Genomic DNA, 25,882 nt, shown 5'->3' on the forward strand with positions numbered 1-25,882 from the left:
TCTGCCGCACATTTAATTGCATGCAGTTACTTACGAGTTTGAACAACCAACCCCCCCCACCCCCCGCCCTTAAAAAACCCCACCATTTCAAAAGTCATTACCTGAGAACCGATTCTTTTACTTTTTAAAGCCTTAGAGTACCGAGTACCATACAGTTATAATGTTGCAGTGCCATCACCTAGAACTGCAGTTAAACATTATTATCAACCATAATTCCTAGCCATAACATGACACTGTATGAAACCCTACCGTATTCGACGTAAGGCTCTCTCAAAATTAGAAATAGGGGGCTCTTATTAGAATCTTATTTTGGTGAGAGAAAAAACATAGTTGAAAGAAAAATTTCGAGGTTTATGCTGACAGCCTGAATTGTTTATGTACGACAGATATATTTTACCAGGATTTGATTGCCCATAATTAAGGATTCATATAACACATGAATGCGTATTAAACACGAATAAATAAGTCTTGTGTACATTGATCAATCGGAAGGGATGCTAATTGGGATTGTTCACTTGCCAATATATTAGCAAATATCGCCGTGAGCGCTTATTTGAGCGGGGCGCTTATTACGTCGAATACGGTAATTCACAATCATATTCATAACTTAATTCTCCAATAAAATAGTGAATGAAATTAATCTGATGTTATTAAATGCATGTCTGTTAGCAGGTGTGACACATGAAATGCTTTGTACAATCTCATTAAAATCAGATCTTAGTTCTCGCTACCGCTAAACAAAGATCTGAGGACATCACATTACGGGTCACATCAGAATGACCTCTCCCGAATTTTGACCGACAAATGAAATGGCTGACAAGAAATCGACATTAGCCAATCAGAAGGCAGCTTTCTCAAGCTTCACGACACTAGTTTCAAACTGGCGACTACGCTTGGAAACATATTTTGACGTTTTCTCGATTAAAAAAATTAAAATTGATACGAAGAACGCTATGGAATGGCTTATATATATGACCTAGGTTGTATGGATATAATCATAAAACCCTTATAATATTTCGTGGTAGCATAATTAGAAAACACATTCCGACTGTCACTTTCATGATCTGGTAAGCGACACTCTCATTGGTCGGATGAAAGGTCGTTCTGACGTGACCCCTAATGGGATGTCCTCAGATCTTTGTTCAGCAGTAGCGAGTACAAAGATCTGATTTTAATGAGATTGTGCTTTGTACAAACAATGACCATACCGGTATAGGAGAACATGCTCCAACAGTGTAAACAACAGTCACTGTTGACAAACATGTTCAGCCTGAAAAAAACATTGTGGTTTTCACAAGTCCATAGCATGGATGTCATCTTACACTGTAATCATTATCAAATGTAAAATATGATTACTTCAGAATGAAAAAATCTAGCATAAATGTTTCCCAAAACATTTAAATAGTGCCAAAAAGGCTGAAAAGATATACAAGTTTGTCTCTGACAATTGCTTTTAACATATTCGGCTGGGAAGCAACCTTGCTGACACTATGAAAACGCATAGTGGAGTTTGGGAAATAATTTTCAGCAAACTGACAGAAGACAAAGAAATTGGTACGTGGTAGTGAGGTCTGATGGCATGCAACATTGCAATAATGTTGTCTGACTTTGAATCCTTATTCAAGTTGTCATACCTCGACATAAGTTTCCAGTCACTTGTTGCTTATCAAGAGGCAAACTCCACTACGTGTTTTAAAAGTGTTTCAGTATATTAGTGTTCAAGTCTCAGAAAGTGTGCTATCCATCTATCAGAATTTTCCTTTCATTCTAAAAAAACAAATGCATGAGTTTATATAACAACATTTTTAAGGCTCTTATAAGGCTTAACCTTTGAATAATATGCCACACATATCTGTTCTTGAAGTTAATGAAAAGTGAGAGAGACTTTTTGGTGCTTACAATTCCCCAAAGAAAAAACCTAAAAGACAAACAAGTAATCAGCACTAGTGAGGGAGTTCGGAGGGAACCAGCTGTAATACCACAGTGTCTGTCACAGCACCAGCTTTAGGCGCCCAATAGTATTGAGACGCACCCCATGGTATTGTGCATGTGCCATAGATCCAGCCCTCCAGAGCCCTGTAGTATAGGAGCAGTCCATGGCTTTGTGTACGTGCCACAGCCCCAGCCTTCTAGAGCCCTATGGTGTAGGAGCGTCCCTTAGGGTTGTGTATGGAGAGGGCTATAGGGTCCTGTATAGCCCACTCGTACCACACGTTCTTGTCTGTGCACAGTCGCCAGATGTCAAGGACCACCTGACTCTCCTTCTTTAACAGGAGAGGACGCTGAAACATGCATTGGCGGAGAATTAACACATCGTTTCTCAAGTGTTTGAGTGTGGTTTTATGTTGCTTAACATTCCACTAATTTGACATGGAGGGGGAACCAGAATTGGACTTTATACACTGTACCTATGTGGGGAATCAAACCCAGGAGCCTTCAGCAATACGAGCAAACACATTAACCACTAGGATAACCCACCACCACCCATTTCATATTTGCCTCCTGATTATGATTTACAGTGGACAATAGTTCCACACTCAGAATAAAATTGTCAGAGATAGATTTTCATGAGAAAAAAACCAATAAATTTGAATGTTTGTTATACAGCAACATTTTCTAACTATGACATCACAGTACACAACCTCATTTGACATTTATATTATCTACATGGATTAAACAATCTTGTGACTGGCATCATCTAAATACATACACAGGACAAAAGACTGACCACAGATGAACATCATCAATAAAGTGATGAACTCTCAGTGGGAAATCTTGAACATTACCTTCCACTCAAACATTTAACTGTATATGCAGCCTTAGAAATCCGTCTTTTTTAAGACTAGTCCATGGAACTTCAGGAACTTTAATTGCCTTCAGCACAAACTAGTACTTTTAGGCAAGGAGAATAGCATGAATTTCGAAGGCTGATATGTGCCCAAATATCCAAAAATTGGAAAAAGCTAGATTTTGGTTAACATGAAAGTATCCACCTTGTGGCCGACATTAACATGATTAACTTGAAGACCTTTTTGTTTGTTTGTTTGTTTGTTGTTTAACACCACACTCAGCAATATTCCAGCTATATGATGTCGGTCTGTAAATAATCAAGTCCGGACCAGACAATCCAGTGATTGACATCATGAGCATCGATCTACGCAATTGGGATACAATGACATGCATCAACCAAGTCAGTGAGCCTGACCACCCGATCCCATTAGTTGCCTCTTACGACAAAGTCATAGTCACCTTTTACGGTAAGCATGGGTTGCTGAAGACCTATTCACGGGTCACTTGAAGACGTACCTTGATGGGGAAGAGTATCGGGAACCAGCTGAACATGCCGGGGGAGTGTGTCGCTGGTACTATACCTACAACACAGCAACACTTGTACACAGGGGGACTACAGAATCACTACTACACAACACTAAGTCAATAGTTGTTTAGTTCAGGTTGGTTGTTTAACAGTGTTTAATGGTATGGTCAGCAATATTCCACAACATCACAATGTCCAGTAAATTATTAAGCCTGGGGAAGACAAACTAGCAATGGGTTGCTGAAGACACCACTCAAGTAGTGAATAACATCACTATGACACAATAGTGCCACTGAGAAAAGAGGAGATCATGCTGCATCACTGGCCTGTTAATCATCGAATCTTGACCAGGAACAACAAGCCTGGACTAGCCAACAAGCCTTGAGTAGGGTTTAACATCGCTTTTAGCAAAATAGCAATATTCCGGCAATATCACGGCGGGGGACACCAGAAATGGGCTTCACACATTTTACCCATGTTGGGAAACGAACCCGAGTCTTTGGCATGACGAGTGAACGCTTTAACCACTAGGCTAGGCTACCATAATGCTCAGTGAACATAATGTCAACAATATCTGTGCCCAAAGCATAATACTAAGTCACGACATCTACTTACTTAATGTTACATGTCCGAACAAGATACAGTCGAAGTAGCCGGCAAACCCATGTAAGACACAGTCGTTGGATATGATGAAATCTAAACTTTTGTACCTAGAGTTGTCTATTACTTCATCTGAAACAAACAATTTACCAAAATAACAGTTCATCATCAATGTGTCATTGATGTAGAAGAGAGCTTCATCACTTCAATGAAACCCAGGGGAAAACGACATTAACACAGCAGATGTTATGGTTCATACGGATATGGAACACAAAAATCAAAGGCTTTTTTGTTGGGATATTAGCCTCAATCAGTCAATATTTTTTTTAAATCCCGCACATAAAACGCAGTATGAACATCATAAATTTACAAACAAGATTGATTTTCAAAACTAACAAATAAATTATAAGTCTGTCATGAATTCTTCCAAAATATTACTCCATAATTCCAGCCTAGTTCGGCAAGGGTGGAAACTGGACTTTTACAGTCAGTTATCTCCCTTGCCTCGGAACGATGCATGATTGGTTACTGGTGAACAAGTTAATTGCTATCTTCTCCAAAAAGCACTTTGACACAAGCAGGAGTGTTTACCTTTGTTGGGGTGTACAAACGTGAACACCTTCTGTGGCTCAGACAGGATCTGGCAGTTGTGAAGGCGGACAACGTACGGCATCTCGAACGGGGCCTGTTGGTGGACAAAGTACAGGTAACAATTACCCAAACACACAAACCTCTATACACAGGATACAACAGACTTAGTTACCAAGCACACTGGAGACCTGACTGTCACTATGTCCAACTTACTCATCTGGGTACCGTTTCACAAGTCTATCATAGTGCTACGAATATCGTAACTCCAATACTAATAACATAATAGACTTAGGATTGCTACGATTTTTTGTAGGGAGTGAGTGAGTATGGTTTTATGCCGCCTTTAGCAATATTCCAGCAACATCACAGCAGGGGACACCAGAAATGGGCTTCACACATTGTACCCATGTCGGGAATTGAACACGGGTCTTCGGCGTGACGAGCGAACGCTTTAACCACAAGGCTACCCGACCGTCCCAGATTCCTTTGTTAAAAAAAGAAAACATTGGCCCCTGCTTACTGCATCTACAAATAATACTGTATAATGATGTTGTTTTATGCCACAGTGGATTATCAGGTACAAAATCAACCAAGTCTGACATCATGATCCAATTTGGTCACCTCTTACAACACCAATACAGTTCAGGGGACCCATTCTACCCTGTTTCCCCACCTGGTGAAATCACTGTTATGTTTAGTGAATCAATACAATTCTACCATGATTTCAGCATTTAAAACATCACGCTGTGTGTTCGGCTCCAAATTCAATGTGACGTGTTAAATCTACAGGTAACTATCTCTACATTGAAAACAGTATGTTTATCTCCTAATCTCCTAATGACACCACTTGTGTCTTATAATCTGAAACAATGCAGGGGCATGGGTTGCCCAGTCGTCTAAGGCGCAGCGATTCACTGTGCAGAGTTGCGTCCCTTGGACACGCCAGAAACCTATGATTGTGGGTTCGAATCCAGGTTCGCCCCGATTATGTTTCTAGGTTTGTCAGCACCATACCCGTGCTTGTGGGTTTCACCGAAGTGGTAAACGTCTGAGACCTGCATCACTTCGGGCTTTCCTCCCACAATAAGCTGCCACACCGCGATATAACTGGAATACTGTTAAAAGCGGCGTTAAACCCAACTCACTCACTGAAACAATGCATATTGAAGAGCTTATTTATTTTCAAGACATGCTGACGAACCTCTGGCCCCTTGTCCTTTTCCTTACACTGTCGCACCTCGTTGTACAGCTTGGCTGACTGGATAGGAGCTAGGTAGGAGGTGTACTTGCAGGGGATGCTGATCCCATCATCTGGACAACAAGCAACAGTCAATAATGCATTCTGGACTTGTTCGTTTGTTTTTTTAACGCCACACTCAGCAATATTTCAGCAGGCTGTAAAAAAGTCTGGACGACAATCATGTGATTGACATCATGAGCATCAATCCACGCAATTGGGATACGATGACATGCATCAACCAAGTCAGCGAGCCTGACCACCCAATCTCCTTAGTCGCCTCTTACGACAAACATAGTCACCTTTTACGGCAAGCATGGGTTGCTGAAGACCTATTCTACCCCTGATCTTCACATTTTGCTTAGTGTTGTACACAGTGATGAGTTACCACACCAACCACACTCCACAGTATTAACTTAAACAGTAAACATGGCAGAATAACAATTCCTGCAACATGTCAAACAAATTTTTACAAAAATGTACTAGAATCTGTACGCTACAAAGAAGTGTTATCCCAAGTGTAGCATTTGTTACTGCCTGAATATCATTTTTTTCTGATGCCTGACATGTTCAAAGCAAGAAAAAAAAAATTATAGAAAGAAAAGTATTTTAATTTGTTGTTTGGGATTGGGCGGTCAGGCTCGATGACCTGGTTGATGCATGTCATCGTATCCCAATTGCGTGGATTGATGCTCATGATGTCAATCACTGGATTGTCTGGTCTAGACTCGATTATTTACAGCCAGCCATCATATAGCTAGAATATTGCTGAGAGCAGTGTTAAACAACAAACAAACTAACAAAAAACTAAAAGGAATGATTATTTTCTTGGGTTACAATCACTTCCTCTAACAACCCACCTTTGAGAAATCTCTGTGCCCCATCGAGACATTCAGGGGACAACTCATTATCGCCGAAGGACCCAAGAAGCTCGCTGACGAGGATGTCTGTCTTCTCCGGAGCCTCCCAGAATCTCATGTCACACGAGATCACATCCACCTGCTCCCCCCACATCTCATCCTTCAGATTCTCCAGCCTGACAACAGACAATCAATACACTTGGAAGTGAGGCATCAACATGGCGCCAAACTCTTGGTTCTACAAATTGAATTTACAATGAAAAATTTTCCCATTATTTTAACACAGGCATGTTTAAAACAGTATGAACCAAATCAGTTTCCTTAATGATAAAAGTTTACAGTAAAATCATTTGGATTAACTAAACAAAGAAAGCAAACAAACAAACATAAGCTAGCACTATTTATGCTTTATACATATACAAATACACAAAACCTTATAGAAAGTGGTCAAAAGTAACAAAATGTTATACTGGGGATAACACTTCTTAGCAAAGTACAGATTCTTGTACTTTTGGGGGTTCAGTCCCATCCGGGCTTCGAACCCACACACTCAGAGGAATCGCCAGCACACAATGTCAGCGATCTAACCTACTCAGCCATCAAAGTATAAACCCAAATATAACTTTTGTCTATATTTATACTTTTTCATGTTGCCTTTTTGACTTCCTGCTGTGGCCCCCTCTTGACTAGGGTGTCACCAGCCATTTGGATCTGTTACCATGGTTACCGTCATACAGACCTTTCAGAAAAAATGTCCCCGTTTTATTATTGCGGTAACATTTCTCACAAAGACGTCACGCATTTCTTGGTTTAAATAAAAATAAAAAAGTCCATGTGTGATAAATAGTAGTGTCTGTATCTCAAGATCATGTGCTGTTAATGAACTGTTTTACTTCAGTATGTTGTAAATAATGGTCTTTTGAATATATCACATGATTCAGTAATAAAGAATTATTTATTGTATTAATTTCAGATTCATAAAGCAATTATCATCATTGCTGTTCCTTAACTTATTGAATTTTCAGTTCACTTACTTACTTACTTACTTTGGAGATTTAACGTGCGCTTTCCGACTGACGCGTATTTCGCACACGGGCCCGGCCAGGCCATTTAATGTGTTTCCGAAAGGGGCGAGGGTGGTCTGTGCAACCCAAGAGGGGGCTTTAGGGGTTGCTTATATAGAATTTGGGAATTTTGAGATTTGGAATAGATGCCGATGGGGTTGGGGAGGAGAACTAAGGGAGCTGGGTATGGTGGATGATTGTTTGTTTTTGTGATTTTGATTTGGTAGGTTATTATGGTTTTAGATGCGTTTTATTAGTTCCGTTTTTATTAAGAATACGCCTAAGGCCTTGAAGTTTTCTAGTTTATTTTGTGGGTTTAGTATTGCTTCTAGAGTGAGAGCCTTGTTTATATTGAGGGTGGTTTGTAATGCGGTTCGATGTGTTAGGTAGTGTGTGCAGTGGATGAGTGCGTGTTCTGGGGTTTCTGGTTGTTTGCAGTGTGGGCAGTTACCTGTAGTGTGTTTTTTAAATTTGTTTAGGTGGTTATTTAGGTTGGTGTGTCCTGTTTGGAGTTTAGTGATTACTCTGTCGATTTTTTTGGATGGATGGAGAATTTTTGGTTTGGTTAGTGGTTTGCTGAGCACTCTTTTGATTTGGCTATTTGAGTTTAGATATAGGTTATGCCATTTTTTTGTGATTTTTTGTTTGTTTACACTTTTAATTTCTGATTTTGAGATGGGTAAGTTTAAGCTTATTTCTGGGATTTTGAGGGATAGTTTAGCTGCTTTATCGGCGTTTTCATTACCGTATATTCCTACGTGGGCGGGTATCCACAAGAAGGTTATTTGTTTGCCTGCTTTTGTTAGGTCGTTGGAGCTTTTAAGTATTTGATTTATTAATTTAGGTCGGTTTTTGGTATTTTTGTTTTGGAGGGCTTGTAGTCCACTTAGGGAGTCAGTAAGTATTAGGATTTTTTGGTTGTTTTTGGATTCTTGATTGTGGAGGGCTGAGGCCATGCCCATTAGTTCGGCCGTGAATATTGATTGGTTATTTGGGAGTCGGAAGGATTGTGTGGTTTTAGTTGGTTGTGTGGTATGGACTCCGAAACCCGTGTGTTTGGAGGTCGGATCTGAGGATCCGTCCGTGTAAATGTGACACCAATTTGGCCAATTTTTGTGTATGTATGCTAGTGTGGTAGTTTTAGCTATGTTTGGGTCGGTTTGTTTATTTATTTGGCTAGCTAGTGTTGTGTCTATTTTGGGTATTTTAAGTTTAGGGGTGAAGATATTTGATTGTTTGCAGTTTTGTTTAAGATTTTTAATTTGGTGTTCATTTAGGTAGTTTGTTTTCAGTTCAGGCTGAGTAAGATATATATAAGCAGTTGTAAGCTAAGCATCATCAGTACAGCTCTAGTCTTTTGTTGTGTTCAGCTCATGGGGTGAGTCCACTAGAGCATAGGGTGGACAGGTACATCTTTGGTGATCAATCAAAGTTGAAGCTTGGGTGTTTTCCTGATTGGCTAGATTTTAAATCTCAGTGTCCTATTTTCAAGTCCTTTGTTTTCACCTCTCCACTTTCCACTCACACTTCACTCTACACTGAGAAGCAGACAAGATCAGCAATTTAAAGGTTAGCAGTTGAAGTAATTATTTCAGTGTAACACATACATAGTTCACACAAATATGGAACCCAAAATTTCAAGGCTGCCAACGGTCATTTTCAAGACTTTTTTAAGCCTTAGCCTGTCAATATTTAATTAAATCCAGCATATTATATATTAGTCATAACACCCAAAAAGCAATATGACCATCACACATTTTCAAACAAGATTTATTTGTCACTCAAAAAAACATAAATGGAGTCATGTATTCTTCAGGGACTTTGGCACACACATCTATCACTGTGATAATCTCACTTAAACATCATTGGTCCATATTTGTGTGTGCTTCAATGCTTTGATTAACAAGTATTATGGCATTTGGTACAAATTCAAGGCTTTCCAGGCTATTTTTTGTGATTTTCAAGGTTTTCATGGTTGGCACTAAAAATCAAGGCTTTTCAAGAGGGACCATAATATTCAAGGCTTTTTCAAGCCTGTAAGAACCCTAACATATATCACTGTAGGTAAATACATGTCTTTACCATATAATGGGTACGTTTCTCGGCAGGATAAAGCCAACGCATAAAAACGATATCTGTTGGGGTCATATGCGGATAGAGATGCAAATATCAAAGGTCAAGTAGGGACTACTTTCACTGTTTATAAACAAACATGGCGTCGCCCTCGTCATTTGGCGATCGAGTCAGAATTAACCATCGGGAATCTGGATAAACTACAGGGATAATTGCCATCATTATGAAAAGAACAGTCTTATATACTGAAAATCAGTGTCTAACTGTGACGTAGCTGAGGCATTTTATAAGTTTTGGCAACTTTGGAGATATAAATTTCGAAACAATTTTGCGAGGACACGAGGCCTAGCCAAGCGGGACCAATAGCCATATCTGTGCTTGTAGACCTCTGCGCTTGAAACCTTCTCCACAAATTAAAAAAGTTGGATTTTGCCGAAATATGTTTGAATTATAACCTTGTTTCGTTTTGTCGCTGTGTGTACATCTGACTACACTTCTTAACGTTTTAACAGGACAGACCGACTGTCAACAACGTCTGACAGTGGCCAAGGCTCGCTAAATACAATGTTTATTCCTAATGCAGGATATTTACCATCCCCAAACACATTCGCGTGATAACCTCTATATATCTCATTCATTGCATTTGATCATGTTATATATGATAGTGTTTGTGTGTGGCATGTGTATGTGTACTAGATAAATTTCATTTCATTGCATGTGCGTCAATGTGCTAATTGGATCAGTGTGTGTATTCAGTAACTTGTATTGTACATTCATGATTTGATGATAGTCCAGAAGTAATTTTTGTGTGTGTAAATAGAAATGTCATCATGATGTGACTTAGGGGCGGTCGGGTAACCTAGTGGTTAAAGCGGTTGTTCGCCACAAGACCTGGGTTTGATTCCCAACATGGGTACAATGTGTGAAGCCCATTTCTGGTGTCCTCCGCTGTGATATTGATGGAATATTGCTAAAAGCAGCGTAAAACAAAACTCACTCATGATGTGTTTTATATGACGGTCAGGTCTAAGCTTATGACTACAGAATATTATAATGAATATCCTGTAGGTGATTAGTATTATCGAGTGAGTGAGTGAGTTAAAATTTAACGTCACATCAGCAATATTACAGCCATATCATAAGGAGAACAATTTATATATGATCAGTAGTAGATTATTGCATTTTGGGATGGAAAAGTATATATTGTTACAGGTCGTCTTTTCCATCACAAACATAAACAAACCTCACATCCCCAGCCTGTGTCTTCATGTTCTTACCACATCAACAACATCCCTGGCTATTCCATTTTGATTCAATTACCTGTAATTCCCATAGACTTTTCAGAAAACTATGACTGCTGTAGAATAACATTCATTATAAATATCACAAGTCCGAGTCACTGAAAAACAGCTACAAACATCCCATCTTCCCAATGCAAAGGAGTTAACTGTCAAAGTCCAGTTTCCACGGAAATGAAAAAAACACTGTTTTTTCGACCTCAGATCTTAAATAAATGCAGTTAATCTACAAAATATGTAAATATTCAAACAACTAAATTAGCACTAATTGGGCCGTGGCACAAATACGGCGTATCAAATGTTTTTATGCCTTTTTACACGTAAAAGTGTGTAAAAATGTGAATAAAACAGACTATTGTGAAACAGGGCATAACCAGGTGTAAGTAGATCAAGGTGACCTATGACACCTTGACGACAGGTGAGAACAGGTGCATAATGCCTATAGTCTGTTTCTGCTATGTCAATTTGGACTTAGTTTTATTTTTGAATGTTGAAAGTGCCGACAAATTACCTCCTGTAAAGTACATTTTGTATTGTTCACTGAGATCAAACTAGCAAATCCAGACTTGTACTTTTCGAGTTGTTTTGTCATTTCGTATTAATAGCTACGTAACACTTTGTGTCGATGTTTAAATTGAGAAAAACAGTTTTTTTTCATTTCCGTGAGTACTTTAGGCTGGAATTTCTGGGTTTGATTGTGTCACCAGTGGCTATTACAAATTATGTCCCTTCTATGTTCCTCCATCTTACTGAGGCGATAGCTTCCACTTGCCTTTTTATCAAAATCTTGTTTCCACCCTTGCCACATCTTTCCTGTTCTAAATATGAGTGGACCATAGCACATATCGATAGTCCAATCAGAGAACGTTTAATAAAATCAACATCTGGGTTCCGAAAACATGGCCGCTGTTTGTTTGTCTAATTTGCCCTGAAGTTATTTCAAATATTAAGCGAAGATAAGTATTTTCTAAGTCTTTCCAAGTTTTAAATCAATTCGCCCAAGTACTGTGCTTTCAAGCGTACAATGATGAGAACATTAAACACAGCTGGTACACATTCGTATGAAAGTGGTTTATCGCGGCCTGTCCTTGCTGATGCAAATATTTCTTTTCCATCTTTTAAGCCCCTCAACGATTGCCTTTGTTTGACTGTCAGGGGTGAAATTGCAAATATTTTCGCTATCTGATCGTCAAGGTACTTGTCTATGGTAGTCGCCATCTTTGAGAAGCTGTATGAGATAAGAGGAGCGATCTGATGGGGTATCATGTTTTCATTACAAGGGGCACTCATGATCTATGTGAGGTGGCACCACGACCGAGCCAATAAAAGAAGACCCGCTTGCCTCGGGAAGATGATGTCCCTCCTATAATAAACCACATTTGAGCAGATACTAGTACAGTATCTGGATAAGTGCGTCATAGAAATGTATAATATGATATCATAATATTTGTTGGGTACCATAACACATTACACCACAAGGTACATGAGACCACACATGACTTGCACAGTTTTCCACTGCAGGGCCTACTTGCACAAAGCGATCTTAGCGCTAAGATGATCGTAACTCCCATACTTTAACATAGGCTTACAATAGTCGTAGCGCTAAGATTGCTCCGTGCAAATGGGCCCTGCAGGAAGACAGACAACAAAGGCTTACTCACGTAACAACAGCATTGGGATTTTTCTCCACAGCATACAGCTTTTTGATCTTCCTGTCCGCCTGTGACGCTGCTGCAATGGCTGCTCGAACCAGCGGCCCTCGTCCCGCACCAACAACCATAACTATCCTGAAACAGCAGCATAATTCTCAACTCTCCAGACACCATTTACAAATGCTGGTTCATGGACGTTCTTGGCATTGGAAATGTCCAATATTTTAACAGATTTATGACAATCCCAGCACTACGATCACTTTGTGGAACAGGCCCCTGTCAGCAAGCCTGTCTACGCGATCTTGGGAGTCACCTCTTGCAACAAGAATTCTATCTAACCCAAAGTTTTAAAGGTAGGCCCTGGTACTGACATGGTGGTTGGTTTGTTGTTTAACGCCGCACTCAGCAATATTCCAGCTACATGACAGCGGTCTGTAAATAATCGAGTCTGGACCAGACAATCCAGTGATTGACATCATGAGCATCGATCCACGCAATTGGGATACGATGACATGCATCAACCATGTCAGCGAGCCTGACCACCCAATCCCGTTAGTCGCCTCTTCAACAAGCATGACTTGCTGAAGACCTATTCTATGGTACTGATATGACTGATCTGCACCATCTGTAGTTTTCAGAAAGCAACTATATTTTCAGGAAATTATTTTTTAATCATTTACACTAAAATACATATCTTATCAATGTTCCAAACAAAACATTTCTGTTGGCACACAGACTTCATGAGAATTTGATACTTACACACTTTTTGTGTCCTTTTCATCTGGTTTTATTTTGTCCAGTAATGCATAATATATTGCCTGAAGAGGAAAACACAAACATAAACAATATTACTTATTATTCACATAAATCATATCTCCCTTGAATACATTGAGTCAAACGTAAGATAACAGAAACCATCAAGGAATGCATTCAATTTGGTAAAGATACGAGTTCAAATTAAGAGCTGAAGGTTTTTTTCTGGAACTTACAGGTGAATTTAACAGCTTCATTCCACAGTGAAGTTTTCTCCTCTTGTTTGCCAATTGCGATCTGACAATATTGTTCTAAAGTGAGTGTTTGGCCATGTTTGCCTGAATGTTAATGAATGCCTCAGTCAGCAACATAGCCAGCTATATCATTGTGGTAACCAGTGTTAAAAATAGCTGCCTGCCTGCTGGCCAAATGCCAGCGACTTTTAAATTGGGCTGGTAACTTTTCCGTCATTCTATGTCCAAGTTGTTTTCATTTCGTAGTATATCAGAAACAGGGTTTTTGCTGTACGCTAATTATAACTGATTAGTGATGCGTGTGAAAGTCTAAGAACCACCCAAAACGTCATACTTACGTAGTGTCTATAGTACCAATCAACTTGTCAGCTTCACCATTATTTAGCGTTATATTCTCAGGACTATTTTCATACATATGGCGGCCTCCATAAAGTAGAGCTAGTACCATATGATGAGGACTTGAAACATTTTTTAACAATCCCTCCTGGCCAGTGAACTTTGGAGTGAGTGAGTTGGGTTCAACACAGCTTTGAACATTATTCCAGTTATATCTCAGTGTGTCAGCTTAATGTGGGAGGAAAGCCCGAAGTGATGCAGGTCTCAGATGTTTACCACTTCGGTGAAACCCACGAGCACGGGTATGGTACTGACATACCTAGAAACATAATCAGGGCAAACCAGGATTCGAACCCCACAATCATAGATTTCTGGCCTGCTCAAGGGACGACTGGGCCACCCGTGCACTAGTGGCAACCAACTCTGGACAAGGCAAACAAGTGACTGAAAGCATGAGCAATGACCTTCACAATTGTGGTATGATGAACACTCACTCATCCAAGTCCCAGAGCCTGACGACCCCATCCAGGATAGTCGACCCCCATGACAGGCACACCAAAATGTCACTAGTGATTGAGTGAGTCAGGTTTTCTCTGCTTTAGCAAAATTCAACAGTTTCACCAGTGTGATGAGCAAACGCTTTAACCACCAGGGGTAGGTATTCACAGCAAAGAGACTTACAGAACGTTTTACAAGTATAGCATGTATGGCATTATGTCTTACCTTTTGATATTGCGAGTATTTTATCGGGTCTTTCTCGAAGATCTCATATGTTTGAGATTCCAGGTTGTCCATCAGCGGCTGCAAAACACAGGGAGTGAGAAAATATATTTCACACAGCAATCTGCAGCTATATCAAGGCAGCCTGTAAATAAACGAATCTTGGCTTGGCAAACAAGTGGTTGAGAGCATGAGCAACAATCCTCTTGCTGTGTCATGATGACACTCTGCCAGCAAAGTCACAGTGTGACTACCTGACCCATTCTGACCTAGAAACCACATTTCATTTTGGTTTGTTGTTTAACGCCACACTCAGCAATATTCCAGCTATATGACGGCGGACCAGACAATCCAGAGATTAATATCATGAGCATTGATCCACGGAATTGGGATCAATGACATGCATCAACCAAGTCAGAGAGCCTGACCACCTGATCCCGTTAGTCGCCTTTTACAAGAAGCATAGTAGCTTTTTTCGGCTTTCGCCAAGCATGGGTTGCTGAAGACTTATTCTACCCCGGGATCTTCACGGGTCCATTGGACAGAGTATCAGTGAAGTGTGGTGCTTCCATCTCAAAACTCTGGGAGTGTTATACTTCTGACATGATCTCATCAAAATTGGACCTTTATATCTGATAAGATACTTGTCTGCATTAGGTGGTGAAATGGGGTTTAACGTCGCGTCCAAGGTTATTGCACTTATATAGCGACGTGTATGCATGTATGCCGAGCCCCACCCAGGGTAACAACAAGTAGGGCTGTGTATTGCCCCAAATTTCGTATTGCGATACATTCCTCTGTATTGCAATATATTGTGGAAGAAAACTTATTGAGTTCTGTCCACTGTTTAAGATTCTTTTACCTCCACATTGAATCACAGTACAATCATACAAAGTTTAGCTTTATTCAAAGTAAAAAAAAAAGGGAAAAACCAGAACCATCAGACAAAACAGACAATTGTATATTGTGTCTGACTGGCTGTGCTATTTGACTCAAGAATAGCTGTTTAAGGCACCATAATGGTAAAGTCCAACATGCAGTAAATATTAGTGGTATCAATTCTCCAGACTCAGTGACATCATGGGTGCGTTTAGCTCATAGGTTCAGGAAGAAATGTTAGAGGTATTTATGTATAATATGGGTCCAGTGTTTGTGGTAACGTAAGTTTGTAATTGTTTATCAAAGAGCTGTTCGTGCAGTTTCATCACAATGACATCGCAGGTAAAAAGATGGACAATATTAGTTGTTTTAACTCTTTCAACACCAGTCAACCAGAAGCGTTTACTGCTGTGACACCCAGTTACCAGAGATTCCTGTGTGATAGATGAAACCAACATTTATCAAAGAAAATATCTGCTTGTAAAACATCTTTGCTACTCTATATTATACACCATTTGAAAGGTCTGATCCTATTGTTTATAAATATGAAAGTTATGTTTATCACATTATTTAAATAATGCATTTACAACTTAATTATGTTCGTTGTAAATAAAAAGATGTAAGCTAACACAGTCACAACGTCCAGATTAAGGACCAAGGAAGCGAAAATTTGACGATTTTCGGCAAATATACGATTTCATAAAATGCACTTACCTATTTCCTTTTTATTTTTGTTTATGTTATTGAAAAAGCTTTTTAAAAAGAATTATCAATAGTATCTGTCATCACCCATTTCCCGATAACAGCGCCTGTCCGCTCAGTAACATGAAGAAATACCACTGTTTTCGAGGCTTCGTATGAATAACACGTTCGTCGAAGATTGGAATATGACACATCGCTAGAAAGCTTATTCTTTCATCTTCACGCTCGTAACATCGCCTGGAGTTTTTCGTAGTTATAACAATCGATTTTATTGGATAAAAATTGGTTTCTAATGACGCTTTCGCGCCAAAATCTGCTACAAGGTTTGTGATTGGTCAAATTTGAGCACGTGACCCAAGGCAGTCAATCAAATTACAGTTGTGTTATGAATTTTATATTTTGACGAAATCTTTTTGTTTATCCTGCCATTCTGAACATCTTAAGCAGGAAATCGCGATTTATATTAAAAATATGGGGCTTTGTTGATGTATCATGATTTTGGCATTAAACATCGTGTCCGAGCCGAGAATTTAGGCGACGAATGCCGATATGTCATTTGATTTACATTACAAGCTTAGCACGAAAAGATGGAAATAATAACTTGGCAGTAAGTTTGACAACTTTTAGATATATTTTTGTTGATTGTATCTATAACTTTGTATACTATATTCAAAGCTTTGCTTGAGACGTCTTTATTTTGCTCTTTGACATGTTCGATGTGGACCCGTTTTCGAAGTGCGTGTCTGAGATTTTTATTTTAAATAACATTACGGGAAATAGTGAATAATTTCTTAATCTATTAATAAAAAATGATCAATTGAAATTGAATACGTATTTCAGACATTGTGAAATGTGATAGATTTAGTAAATGAAAGATATGACTGGTAGGTTTAAAAAATTATATACTATTTTGACGTGACTACGGCTTGGCCGGTCTACCGGCCTACGGTGTCTGGGAATGCTTCTTGGCCGGTATTACGGGCCTACGGTGTTGAATGAGTAATAATAATTAGGCATAAGCAAGTTAAATTTGAAAACACAAAATCATTGTCAATATACCAGTACATCACAAACGTATCGCGATACGTAATTGTTTCATTTTCATATTGCGGTATACCGGTAATACCGTGCAGCCCTAACAACAAGTAACATCTTTTAACGTCTTTTGGTATGACGGGCCGGGGATCAAACCTCGGACCTTCCACTCTCCGGGCGGATGCTCTACCATTAGACCACGGAGGCGGTCCTCTTTACAATGTCTTCAACAGCCAGTATGGGGTACACATTTGTAATTTCCCCTTTTTGTTTCAGAAATAGAAGGATGGTTCCTGTCTGATGCCATGCCAAGATTATTTCTAATTTCCAACTTACCTGTAGAGGAGACTGTAGGTAGTCTTCATAGCCCCTGGCGAACTGGCTGATGGCGTCTGGCGGAGTCTGGTTCTGTACATAAACAAAGTCATCATGTTCACCGCACCAGCAATTAAATCATGTTAATTATCATTACCATAATACTTTGGTGAGTCTGGGACTCGAACAACAAGCTGATCCTGGCCCAACTAAGGGACATAAGCATGTACAGCCACTAACAGACCCACATAGACATGAACTTCTTATTTCTCACGAATCACTATCAATAACACTTATTGTAATCCGGTTCAAATTACGCAAATCATGATAAACAGTGCACTGAACATAATATGAACAGCATGGTAAATGACACCCACATCATGGTACATGACACCTGCAGCATGGTACATGACACCTACGACATGGTACATGACACCTACAGCATGGTACATGACACCTACGACATGGTACATGACACCTACAGCATGGTACATGACACCTGCAGCATGGTACATTCGACATGGTAGGTGACACCTGCAGCATGGTACATGACACCTACGACATGGTACATGACACCTACAGCATGGTACATGACACCTATGACATGGTACATGACACCTACAGCATGGTACATGACACCTACGACATGGTACATGACACCTACGACAAGGTACATGACACCTGCAGCATGGAACATGACACCTACAGCATGGTACATGACACCTACGACATGGTACATGACACCTGCAGCATGGAACATGACACCTACAGCATGGTACATGACACCTACAGCACGGAACATGACACCTACGACATGGTACATGACACCTGCAGCATGGTACATGACACCTACAGCATGGTACATGACACCTGCAGCACGGAACATGACACCTGCAGCATGGTACATGACACCTGCAGCATGGTACATGACACCTGAAGCATGGTACATGACACCTACAGCATGGTACATGACACCTACAGCATTGTACATGACACCTGTAGCATGGTACATGACACCTGCAGCATGGTACATGACACCTGCAGCATGGTACATGACACCTGCAGCATGGTACATGACACCTGCAGCATGGTACAAAACATGGTACATGAAGTGCCCTGACCTGCCAGAGATGGTCCAGATACTGCTGGTACGCCCTGATGCCCTTGTCTGGGTGTCGGTCCACGCCTGTCAGAATCAGCTGCGCATCCAACTGACAACATTCAACATTCATACATCAGCATCCAAAAAGATTCCATAACTGCAATCACCAGTCGAAATATGCGAGGCTGTCTGTGAGCTACAAAGTTTCAATTACTCGTTATCATAAGGCATAACTGCATACGTTCGCGGATATTCACATGTATGTTGGTATTTTGTACATAAATTACAAAAATGAATTGATGTTTAGTCATGTTTTGTTTGTTTGTTTGTTTGTTGTTTAACGCCACACACAGCAATATTCCAGCTATATGACAGTGGTCTGTAAATAGAGTCTGGACCAGACAATCCAACGATAGACATCCTGAACATTGATCTACGCAACTGGGATACGATGACATACATCAATCAACCCAGTAAGCCTGACAACCCAATCCTGTAGGTCGCCTTTTACGGCAAGCATGGGTTGCTGAAGACCTATTCTAACACGGATCTTCATGGGTTCATGTCTTGGTTATTTTAAAGGCCTTTTCAATCATGTTCAAGGCAAATGTCTATTAAAGGCCTTTTCAAGGCAAATGTCTATTTAAGGCCTTTTCAAGCCATGATCCCACCCTAAAATGGTAATGAATGGTTTCCTGCATCCTGTTTCACAATACTCTCATTAAACGTCAAGAATGTCAAGCCATATACTTCAACACTGGATTGTCAATATTCAAGCCACAGCACCGGTTAAGTCTTATTGCATCAGAAGGGCTACAATTGTTTTCGAGAAATGGGGCCCTGAGGTTTAAAGATATTTGTATCACTGTACCCTAAAAAGCCTCCTAAGAAAACCCTGGTGAGCTTTGGAGAGAACTGGGTAGCCTTTCTTGTTGGTGAGGAACAGGTTTGTGGATATGGTGACTGTCTTGATGGGTTCGGACAGCCATCTCTCCAGCACACTCTCACAAGGCAGATCAGCAGTCATCTCGAGACAAACGCCGAGTCTCTTGTTGCAGTCACACAGCGTACGAAACAGGTGCCACCTAGAGGATACACAAGTAAATAGCTGGTGATCACATGGGTTTAGATGGGACACCAAAGTAAGTGCCCTCATGAGGCAAACTGGAGAATGAAGAAAATGGTTAGGGAGTCTTACAGCCCACTCTGTGGCGGTAGGGGTAACACGGTGTCTTACAGCCCACTCTGTGGTGGCAGGGGTAACAAGGTGTCTTTACAGCCCACTCTTTGGTGGCAGGGGTAACAAGGTGTCTTACAGCCCTTCTGTGGTGGCAGGGGTAACAAGGTGTCTTACCATTCCCATGTGTCTTCTGTTGGGGAGTCTCCACTATCCAGTCCCTCGATCACCTCATCTCTCTGGTCCCATGGGGCCACGAGGGGCACCTGCACCCAGAACTGCTGCAACACGGACGATACACAATACCCTACTGTAACAACACCATTGACTTCCTTTTAAGTGCTCAACACAGTGTTTGATTAAACAGCAAGATAAGACAAAGACTGCAGTGTCAAATCTTGTATAATCAACAGTATAATATCCCTCTTTCATTCATCCTTTATTTTAGCCGTCCTACTGTCACTACTGGGGTCAGTGTGTATAGCAGAAATGGTCTCCCAAACTAGTACTGCATTTCATTTTCGAAAATATTATAAACACAGCTCGATCTCTAAAGTTCTTATCTTAAAGTAGCCTCTCGACCCATCATAATCATGATCATAACCCTTCAACTAAAGTATAATACAAAGGGCAAAGTTAGTTCTATACCACAAGCTGTGGGCCGTGTGGTTCATACACTACCTTGAACAACTCAATCTCATTAAAATCAGATCTTAGATTTCGCTACCGCTAAACAAAGACATGAGGACATCCCATTACGAACTACCTTCGTGAACTTTGACCGGCCAATGAAATGACTGACAAGAAATCGACATTAGCCAATCAGAAGGCTGCTTTCTCAAGCTTTACTACACTTGTTTCAAACTGGCAACAACGCTTCGAAACATATTTTGATGTATTCGCGATAAAAGATTTTAAACTGATCAAAAGAACATTCTGGAATGGCTTATAAATGGCCTAGATGTATGGATATAATCATAAAACCCGTAACTCTCGTTCGGAGTCCTCTGTTGAATATTTTGAGGTTGCATAATTAGAAAACACTTGCATGATCTGGTAAGCGATGCTCTGATTGGTTGGATGAAAGGTCGTTGTGACATGACCTGTAATGGGATGTCCACAGATCTTTCTTTAGCGGTAGCGAGAACTAGAAGCTTGTGGTACCTGCTGGAAGTAGCTGCCAAGCATATGTTCGTTGAGGCAGCGGGCCAGGTTGAGGATGCTCCGACTCTTCAGCGGCACCATGATGGCCGGCATCCCCAGGTGAGCTGCATACTTCAGCTCCTGCCTCAGAGCCTGGCAACAGAGTGAGTGAGTGAGTGAGTGAGTGAGTGAGTGAGTGAGTGAGTGAGTGAGTGAGTGAGTGAGTGAGTGAGTGAGTGAGTGAGTGGGTGGGTGGGTGAGTGAGGGTTTGTTTTGTTTTGTTTGTTTGTTTGTTTGTTCTTTAACGCCACATTCAGCAATATTCCAGCTATATGACGGCGGTCTGTAAATAATCGAGTCTGGACCAGACAATCCAGTGATTGATATCATGAGCATCGATCCACGCAATTGGGATTGATCACATGCATCAACCAAGTCAGCGAGCCTGACTACCCGATCCCCTTAGTCTCCTTTTACGACAAGCATAGTCGCCTATCGTAATGCTTGATAAATGACTTACTGCATCAGAATTCTTTCTCACAGTGTCGATTTTGGAATCGTTCTGTAACCATGGTGATACTTTCCCAACAATAAGGCTGCTCCAGTCTGGAAGAAGACAAAAACATCCATCTGTACTTCATCCTTCACATACACAATATAGGAAAACTGAATTACTGAATTACCCTTTACTTTTTTACATACCTTCTTTAATCTAACATACTTATGACACCGACACTAACAATATCTTTAAAAAGTAATGTACACAAAATATTCAAATTAGTTTAGAGAAGAAACAAGATACGATGATTTACTGATTATGTATTTCAAAAGAACTGACTCAAACCTTGGCAACATTAATTCATGGAGTGAGTGAGTGAGTAAGCTTTTAGATGGCTTTCAGCAACATTCCAGTAATATCATGGCAGAACACCTAAAATGGGCTTCCTACATTGTACCATTGTTGGGAATTGAACCCAGCCTTCAGAATGATGAGCGAACATGTTAACCACAAATCTACCCAACCACCCCTGGAGTGAGTGAGTGAGTGAGTGAGTTTGGTTTTATGCTGCTTTTAGCAATATTCCAGCAATATCACGGCGGGGGACACCAGACATGGATATTGAACCCATGTCAGGAATTGTTGGTTGGTTGTTTAACGCCACACTGGGCAAAATGACGGCGGTCTGTAAATAATCGAGTCTGGACCAGACAATCCAGTGATTAATATCATGAGCATCAATCCACGCAATTGGGATCGATGACATGTATCAACCAAGTCAGGGAGTCTGACCACCCAATCCCGTTAGACACCTTTTACAACAAGCATAGTCGCCGTTTACGGCAAGTATGGGTTGCTGAAGACCTATTTTATCCCGGAATCTTTTACGGGTGTGTCGGGAATCGAACCCGGGTCTTCATCGTGATGTAAAGGCTACCCGACCGCCCAACCGCCCCTGAAGGAGGGGACAGCTATCTGCATATTCCCACATGATGACCTGCTCTTATTCTAGGGAGGAATAGGTCCCCAGCACCCCAACCTTGTCCTATGTTCCAACTTAAGATGGTCACGTGGTCAGACTTAGGACTTGGCTAATTGTGTGACACGGACCTTCGACAAGGAACCATATTGAGGTATGGAGCACCCACTTTTGACAAATCCATCAATACATCTGTGTGCACCAGTTGGTCGCCATTACACCATGGCAAATATTGATTCGCATAGCCAGGCTCTGAAAGCCTGATTGTGTGTCATCATACTCGCTGTGCAGAGTTGCATCCCTTAGGCATGCCAACCAATGATTATGGATTCAAAACTCAGTTGCGCAGATAATATTTCTAGGTTTGTCAGAACCATACCCATGCTCGTGGGTTTCACCAAAGTGGTAAATGTCTAAGATCTGCAAAACTTCCGGCTTCCCTCTCACATCAAATGGACATGCCATAATATAACTAGAATACTGTTCAAAGCAGCATTAAAGGCCTAACTCACTCACCCATCACTCAGTAAGATTCTTACCTTGACTGGATACCACCATATCAGATCGGGTAAGCGCACCAGGTCTATTCTTGGCAGGGCCATTCATAAACTCTCGCCGATAACGAGGATTTACAAGTGGCAGGCATACAAAATCAAACCTGTAAAAAGATATTTGGATAATATACTGAACTAGTCTTCATTTTATTGCAAAAAATGTTATTAATGTCTTACAATATGTTAAATAAAAAAAACAAACTGAAACATCATGATTATAAACAGCAATTTAATACATGATTTCCAAGGAGATGTAAAAAGTGAAACGACAGGCTCCACTTGCCTCTGCTTTATAGAAACATGGCCTATTACATGAGCATTGACCCGTGGAGATCCAGGGTAGAATAGGTCTTCAGCAACCCATGCTTGCCGTAAAAGGCGACTCTGCTTGTCGTAAAAGGCGACTAACGGGATCGCGTGGTCAGGCTCGCTGACTTGGTTGATGCAAGTCATCGGTCCCAATTGCGTAGATCGATGCTCATGATGTTAAGACTTGATTATTTACAGACCGCCGTCATATAGCTGGAATATTGCTGAGTGTGGCGTTAAACAACAAACCAACCAACCAACCAACATGAGCATTATTATCCCCAGTCACACTAGACAGAATAGTCAGACTCTATATTATCATGTCAGAAACACCTTTCATCCAATCAATCAGAGCGTTGCTTACCAGATCATGAAAGTGACAGTCGGAATGCGAGTTCTAATCATGCAACCTCAAAAACATTAGCACGGGGTATTCCGAACGACTGAATCCATGCAATCTAGACAATGAGACCATTCCAGAATGTTCTTTTGTTCAGGTTTCAAATTTTTAATGGAGAACTTGTCAAAATATGTTTCGAAGCGTAATCACCATTTGAAATTAGTGCCTTAAAGCATGAGAAAGTTGCCTTCTGATTGGCTAATGTCGACTTCTTGTCAGTCATTCCATTGGTCTGTCAAAGTTCTCGCAAGGTCGGCCTGATGTGACCCGTGATGGGATGTCCTCAGATCTTTGTTTAGCAGCAGCGAGAACTAAGATCTGATTTTGATGAGATTGTCCATAACCCATGTCGACTGTTTACTTATTTCATTGCTTGGTCAAATACAGCACTCCTGGAATGTCACAGCTAATCGTAAATAAACCTACTAACTACTTGATAACAGTTCGAGGAATGTTTGGGATGTGGCATTATCCCTAACTCCATTCCAAGTTAGAAAAGAATCCATTTGTTTGGACGATGTTCGTATGCATATTGATTATGCATGATTTGCAACAGGAAGTGGTGTAAAGCATATATTCAACACGCATCACACCACAATAGTGGGATCACATTAACATAGAGTTGTCCCCTCCTTCAGTTGCTATTGGCAGATAGTTTGTTTACCTATCTTGTCAAAAGAAAATCAGCATTGATCAATCCGATCTGATATGTCATAAAAGTTGGAACAAATAACAGGAAACAATTTGTGTATAACATAAGACCATTATAAATTAACTACCGCGGTTATGTAGCGTACCATGCTACTTCTTAAGTGAAAGCAAAAACATTCTGAAACTCAGGGCTTTAACTAGGCACTCCTGGACATGTTAGAGGCTGATTTCTCAATTCAGGGACAATCTCCATGGTCTAGTGGATACACGGTGCCTGGCATTCGGTATAAAAGTGGCTAGAACAAGGACTTGTCGGTTCAGGATTGGTATATTGGTATCTGAGTGGGGTATTTTTGTTAAACTGCAACATGGTATCTCAGTGGGTTAGCCCTATAAAATTTGGCATAAGTCCAAATTGTCAAGCAGCCACACACACACACACACGCACACACACGCGCACGCACACGCACGTACACACGTACACACACACACACACACACACACACACACACACACACACACACACATGCATGCAAAGTGTAACAATCTCGAATGCAACTTTAAAAACTATTTCACATCACCTCGCTTCAATTCAGGTTTTTCTTATGTCAAAATCTTTGGCTTTGCAGCAGTTACATTACCACAAAATCTGTTTTCATGTTTCATTCCTTTTTTTTAAACAGAATATAAACTTTTTGTAGATAGGAAGCAGAAAGTGGAACTGGTAGTCAATTTCTGAGAAACCCAGAGCAGAAGTTTTGGACAGACAAACCAGTATTATAATCAGGTCTGGGGATAGAAAAATCAATCAGCGGATCCTGGTGGAACAATGGGATGCAACCATGCAAAACAATTTGCAACGACTTGAACCATTGGGCCACAACATCCACTTATTATTATGATTGAATCCCATAACCATGAAAACACGTACGACACTGAACAAAATCACTACATTTCTGAATGTTTGCTGGATTCTGAGGAGCTGACATCTACAGACAGAAAGTGGTAGGTACATATAATTGAACAAAGTAAGTCACGACAGTGAATCTTATCCTATCTTCTGGGCAACAATTAAATGACATCGTACTCACGAAAATAGGGGTCACAAATGCTTAGAGTTTCTGCTTGAGGAACCAACGACTATAAATTCCGACAAATCATATTTCTCTCCATCCACATCTACTTACCCGGATTTGCATGCTGTGTCAAGGGCTGTATTTATGTCTGGAACGCAGTGGAAATCTCTACCACACGAAAGACGTGCACACATTTTTGGCATTTTCTTTCCCACACTCAAGACTATCTATAGTGCGGTACTGGTAAATATTTATCTCAAGCTTGTGCGACAATAAAATAAATCATATATTTCGAAGTCAGTAAAAT

At 40.5% G+C, this 25,882-nt stretch overlaps 1 protein-coding gene across 2 annotated transcripts; it reads right to left on the reverse strand.

The window, feature by feature from the left end:
* Window positions 1–58: 58 nt before the first annotated feature.
* LOC139454045 (protein arginine N-methyltransferase 5-like) lies at window positions 59–25,804 on the reverse strand. Of its 2 annotated transcripts, XM_071235534.1 has the most exons (17): window positions 25,687–25,802; window positions 23,125–23,243; window positions 21,628–21,713; window positions 21,129–21,260; window positions 20,142–20,245; window positions 19,659–19,872; window positions 18,807–18,896; window positions 17,707–17,778; window positions 14,758–14,835; window positions 13,451–13,509; window positions 12,701–12,826; window positions 6,605–6,780; window positions 5,709–5,818; window positions 4,508–4,601; window positions 3,932–4,048; window positions 3,307–3,371; window positions 59–2,282 (listed from the first exon to the last, which is right to left on the reverse strand). In XM_071235534.1, exons 1-17 carry the CDS (start codon window positions 25,776–25,778, stop codon window positions 2,130–2,132), a joined length of 1,887 nt encoding a protein of 628 aa, XP_071091635.1. In that variant the 5' UTR covers window positions 25,779–25,802; the 3' UTR covers window positions 59–2,129. The 2 variants fall into 2 exon arrangements, with proteins under 2 accessions (XP_071091635.1, XP_071091634.1); XM_071235533.1 differs by lacking the exons at window positions 59–2,282; window positions 3,307–3,371 and having other exon boundaries at window positions 3,907–4,048; window positions 20,142–20,242; window positions 25,687–25,804.
* Window positions 25,805–25,882: the final 78 nt, after the last annotated feature.

The sequence above is a fragment of the Haliotis cracherodii genome, unplaced genomic scaffold (genome assembly GCF_022045235.1).
Source record: "Haliotis cracherodii isolate W230 unplaced genomic scaffold, xgHalCrac1.p SCAF_10, whole genome shotgun sequence".
Classification (NCBI taxonomy): Eukaryota; Metazoa; Mollusca; class Gastropoda; order Lepetellida; family Haliotidae; genus Haliotis; species Haliotis cracherodii.

Bases quoted from the DNA above. Each gene is read 5' to 3' on its own strand.
- LOC139454045 (XM_071235534.1), bottom strand. From the start codon at position 25,778: ATGCCAAAAATGTGTGCACGTCTTTCGTGTGGTAGAGATTTCCACTGC. The intron at 23,244-25,686 runs GTAAGTAGATGT...ATCTTTTTACAG, and splicing joins GACACAGCATGCAAATCCGG to GTTTGATTTTGTATGCCTGC. The intron at 21,714-23,124 runs GTAAGAATCTTA...GTCTTCTTCCAG, and splicing joins TATGGTGGTATCCAGTCAAG to ACTGGAGCAGCCTTATTGTT.